This window comes from Ursus americanus, chromosome 16, assembly GCF_024610735.1.
Source record: "Ursus americanus isolate L20-20 chromosome 16, mUrsAme1.1.p, whole genome shotgun sequence".
Classification (NCBI taxonomy): domain Eukaryota; kingdom Metazoa; phylum Chordata; class Mammalia; order Carnivora; family Ursidae; genus Ursus; species Ursus americanus.
The window spans coordinates 396917-402589 of NC_142142.1; the positions used below are offsets into that span (position 1 = coordinate 396917).

Consider the following 5673-nt stretch of genomic DNA (forward strand, 5'->3'; position numbering starts at 1 on the left):
CTTCCCCCCGTTCATGCTGTCTCTCAAATAAATAAATGAAATCTTTAAAGCAGAGGGAGCCTGCTTCTCCCTGTCCATCTGCCTGCTGCTCCCACTGCTTGTGCTCTCTCTCTCTGTCAAGTGAATAAATAAAATCTTAAAAAAAAAAAACAAAAACAAAAAACCTAGCAATATTTATTGTATCTGTATACCCTTTTCTATAATTTGAGTTTTAAGCCAAGTAAATATATTACCCGTTCATAAATACATTTGCTCTAAAGAAAGAAGAGCTGGGAAAAATGTTTACAATAAGAGTATTGAAGATTCTTTGTTTTGCCAGATGGACAATATATTTAAACTACTATTATTAAACATTACAAAACTTCCTACTGGCGAAAGTACTGACAAACATGCAAATTACCAATTTTTGATATGATAAGGCAACATCAGAAACTAATGAGGTGCTTTTCCGCCACCCTGGCTGCACCCCACTGGCTCAGAGCTCCCAGGCCCTGCTAAGCTTGCGCCGCCCTCCTCTCTGCAGCCGCTGCCTCGGTCATCTACCCAGATCTCATCAGCCAGGATGACATGCTCTCAGGCAACTACAAGATCTGGGAGCTTGCCTTCCGCCATGCCTGGGGGTGGAGGGGAAAGTTGGTCAGTAGGACAGAGGGTAACACTGATGACTCCTTCATTGGTGGAAATGCCTCTGCTGAAGTCCCCGAGGTTGAAAGTACCGAAAACACAGTCATCACGGGTGCTGATATTGTCACGAACCACCACTTGCCAAAACCAGCTCCACAGAAGAAGCCTACAAGAACGACATCAAAGATGCAATCAATCAAAGACAAATTTGAAGAACAGAGGCCGGAGAGAGTAAAACGTTCCAAGACAGGAACTGCAGAACGCATCAAGCACAACGTTGCTAATTTCGAAAACTACCAGTTCTTTACTGGAGAGAACATAAATCTAGATGGCATGGTTGCTCTGCTGGACTACTTTGAGGATGGTGTGACCCCATATATGATTTTCTTTTCTTTTTTTTTTTTTTCTTTAAGATTTATTTATTTGAGAGAGGGGCAGAGGGAAGGGGAGAGTGAGAATATCAACATAGAGCCTGAAGTGGGGCTCGATCCCACAGCCCTGAGACCATGACCTGAGCTGAAATCAAGAGTCCCACCTCACTTAAAGGACTCAGCCACCCACACACCCCATATATGATTTTCTTTAAGGATGGTTTAGCAATGGAAAAATAATAAAGAATTTGGCTATGATCAAAAAGAACGATTTCTCAACATTTGCTGCAACATGGACGGGACTGGAGGAGATAATGCTAAGCGAAATAAGTCAAGCAGAGAAAGACAATTATCATATGGTTTCACTCATTTATGGAACATAAGAACTAGGAAGATCGGTAGGAGAAGAAAGGGAAGAAGAAAGCAGGAGGTAAACAGAAGCGGAAGTGAAGCATGAGAGACTATGGACTCTGAGAAACAAACTGCGGGCTTCAGAGGGGAGGGGGGTGGGGGAATGGGATAGGCCGGTGATGGGTATTAAGGAGGGCACGTATTGCATGGTGCACTGGGTGTTATACGCAACTAATGAATCATGGAACTTTACATCAAAAACTAGGGATGTACTGTATGGTGACTAACATAATATAATAAAAAAAAATATTAAAAAATATTAAAAAATTAAAAATGGTCCAAAGTAGCAGGTATTATGTTAAAAATATATTTACTTAGGCCTATGAGTGAAGCTTACTTCAGTTATAAGAAAAATACAGTTATAACACATGGAAAAAAAAAGAATTTGGCTATGACTTTGGATATATCACCTGTTGTCGTAACCAGCTGCTACTTTTCATCCACACAACACGAGGACTTAGACAAATGGGACCGATGTCATCTTCAGCTCTTCATTTATTTTGACCTTGATTTATTTGGAGTGGAGGCTTTGTTTTTAAGAAAAAGACATGTCATGTAGGTTTTCTAAAAATAAAATGCATTTAAACTCATTTGAAAGAACGCCCCTTAGTTTCATACATTTTTCAATCCATCCGGTATAATGTCCTGGAGAAGTTAGAGCCTGGTTGGAGATGACTGCTAGAAAGCATAAGGTCTGCAGGTAACTCCTTGCGGTGAAAACTACTTTTGGGACTGGAATATAAAAAAGAAGAACCAAAAGTCTTAATTCTGAGTTCAAGTAAAGGGAAGGGCCATGCTCATAGCTGTGCCAACATTTGAAGTGGACCCCTCACACAGTTCATCACCTACAAATGGGAAGTAGTTAACTCTGGAAGAGATTACCAAGAGAATAAAAAGAGACTAATACAGTTGGAAGCAAAAAGAAAGAAAAGAGAGAAAGAGGAGAGGAGAGGAGAGGAGAGGAGAGGAGAGGAGAGGAAGGAAGGAAGGAAGGAAGGAAGGAAGGAAGGAAGGAAGGAAGGAAGGAAGGAAGAGAAATTAATGGAAAATGTCATTATTCAACGAATAGGAAAAATAACTGGCAAAAACGTCAAATTCTCACTTGCCACCATACACCCAAATAAATTCCAGATTATTTAAATTTTTAAGATGAAAAATAAAACTATACAAAAACTAGGCGAAATATGTGAATGGTTAACTGATCTTCAGATGCTGATGGATTTTGTTTCAAATGTTAAGTCAACCTCCCATTTCCTGGGATAAACCCACTTGGTCATGACATTCTATCATTTTCATATACTGTTGGTTTCGGTTTGCTGAAACACTAAGAATATCTTTTATCTCTGTTCAAGAGAGACATTGTTCTTATGTTTTTTCATATTATCTCTGTCTGGTTTTGGTAGCAAGATAACACTGACTTCCTAAAATGAGTTGGGTAGTTTCTTTTGTTTGTTTTCGTTTGGGTTTTTTAAAATATTTATTTATTTATTTATTTATTTATTTATTTATTTATTGACACAGAGAGAGCACAAGCAGGGGGAGTGGCAGAGGCAGAGGGAGAAGCAAACTCCCCACTGAGCAGGGAGCCTGATGTGGGGCTCCATCCCAGGACCCTGGGATCACGGCCTGAGCTGAAGGGAGACGCTTAACTGACTGAGCCACCCAGGTGCCCCAAGTTGGGTAGTTTTCCTCCTCCATTTTTTTAAATGAGCTTATATACAATTAGTATTACTTCACCCAAATTATCTGATAGAACTCACTCATTAGCATAAAGTTATTTATAAGATTCTCTTATTTTTTGTTTAAATCTATAGGATCTGGGGCACCTGGGTGGCTCAATCAGTTGAGTGTCTGACACTTGATCTCAGCTCAGGTCTTGATCTCGGGGTTGTGAGTTTAAGCCCAACATTGGGCCCCACACTGGGTGTGAGCTACTTAAATAGAATAAAATAAAATAAAATAAAATAAAATAAAATAAAATAAAATAAAATAAAATAAAATAAAATACCTGTTTTTCAGTTATTAAAAAATAAATAAATAATATTTTAAAATAAATCTGTAGGATCCATAATGATATCTCCTCTTTCATTCCTAATGCTGGTAATTTGTATCTCTCTCATTGGTCTTGTTGGAGGTTTATCAATTCTACTGATCTTTTCAAAAAAACAAGCTTTTCATTTTATTTACTCTCTATTATTTTTCTGTGTTCTATTTCATTGGTTTCTACCAATTGTCTCAATTATTTCCTTCTACTTATTTTGTGATCAATTTGCTCTTCATGTTCTAGTTTTGTTTTGTTTTCTATGATAGAAGCTTAGGTCATTGATTTCTAGACCTTTCTTCTCTCATATCAACATGTAAAGCTGAAGTATATTTAAAAGCACTACTTCAGCTACATACCACCAATTTTGATTTGTTGTGTTTTCATTATCATTCAATTCAAAATATCTGATGATTTCCCTACGACCTGTGAATTATTTGGAAGAGTGTCATTTAATTTCCAAATATTTGTGGATTTTCCAGTTATCTTTTTGTTATTGGCTTCTAATTTAATTCATTTTTAGACAACGACTCTCTGTGATTTCATTCCATCTTAATTTGTTGAGACTTATTTTATGACTCCTAATGTGTTCTATGTTGGTTCATGTTCCACCTGCACTTGCAAAGAATATGTGTCTGTTGTTGCAGGGTGTTAATGTTTATAAATGTCAGATAAGTCCAATAGGTGCATGATATTCAAATTTTCTTTATTCTTACTGCTTATCTGTCACATGAACAACTGAGAATGGCGTTTCTCCTTTCATTTTTGTCAGTTTCTGCTTCATGTATTTTGGAGCTCTCTTACTGGGTGTATACATATTTAGAATGACGTCTTCATGAGGAGCTGACCATTTCATCATTAGGAAATGTCCCTTACTATCCATTGTAACAGTTCTTGTCAGGAAGTCTGCCTTCTTCGATATTAATACAGCTACTCCAGTTTATCATACGTGTTTGCAAGGTGTATCTTTTTCTATTTTTGACTGGGATGTCTGAACCATTTATGAGTACTTCTAACTGCATGGGCTTTAGTGGGTCCTCTTGTTGTTTTCTGCTTGTCCCATTTGTTCTTTGTTGTCCCTTTTTTTTGTTTATTTTCCTCACATCTTTTTGAATGCTTGCTACCCTTTTCAGTATTCCATTTTAGCTCCACTTACTTGGAGTTTTTAAGCTACATTTATTTGGAGATTTGTTTGGTATTTGCCTTTCATTTTTGTTTTATTTTGGGGTTTTTTTGGTTTTTGCCTTTTGATTTGTCTGGTTTTAAGCGGTTGCTTAACATTTTATATATACATATTTATCCTACCACAGTTTACCTTCAAATAATATACTATTTCATGTATAACACCGATCTTACAACAGTTTGCTTCTATTTCGAACCCATCCCATCCCTCATGTTATTGTGGTCAGACATGCTATTTCTACATATGTTATAAGCACCGTGATTATTATTTTTAAACAGTGAATTATCTTTTAATAAAATGTTAAAATGAGGGAAAATTATTTTCTAAATATTGATATATTTATCATTTTCTCCACTCTGCTTTCTTTTGTGTAGCTCCGAATTTCCATATATGTCTCTAATATGTAATTATAATATATATTCTTTAATATATAATTATAATATACTTATTAAAAACATTTATTTAACATTTTTGTAGTAAAAGTAATAGCCACAGATGCTCTCAGCTTTTATTTGTCTGAAAAAATCTTTACCTTCATTTTTAAAGGACATTTTTCATGGATAGAGGATTTTAGATTCACAGATGTTCCTTTTAGTACTTTAAAGATGTTGTTAAAAACAATGGCTTAGGGGCACCTGGGTGGCTCAGTTGGTTAAGCCTCTGCCTTTGGTCATGATCCTGGGGTCCCAGGATGAAGCCCGGCATCCATCCAGCTCCCTGCTCCGTGGGGGGGTGGGGGGGTCTGCTTCTCCCTCTGCCCCTCCTGCCGCTCGTTCTCTCAACCTCTCTCTCAAATAAATAAATAAAATCTTTAAAAAATAAAAAATATAAATAAATAAAATAATTTATTTTTTAAAAAATGCCTTTCTTTCTGAGATTTTCCTGATTCTTTTCACCCCTCCCACTTTTAGCTGAATTTTCTTGTTTTAGGGTTTTTTTTTTCCCTATCTTACCAATTTTTATTCCTCTGATAGAAATTTTCCAAAGTATGGGATCTTGTCTTTAAGTGACACACAGGCTACTGAGTTTCAAGAGTTCCTGTT

The 5673-nt window shown here is 36.6% G+C and overlaps 1 protein-coding gene across 1 annotated transcript; it reads left to right on the top strand.

The window, feature by feature from the left end:
* Positions 1 to 498: 498 nt before the first annotated feature.
* LOC123786568 (translationally-controlled tumor protein-like) lies at positions 499 to 1265 on the top strand (the record flags this gene model as incomplete). The annotated part of the gene is made up of 2 exons (XM_045788853.2): positions 499 to 988; positions 1171 to 1265. Coding segments are annotated over 2 exons (555 nt in total), but the record flags the coding sequence as incomplete, so codon positions are not given.
* Between the last annotated feature and the right edge of the window lie 4408 nt (positions 1266 to 5673).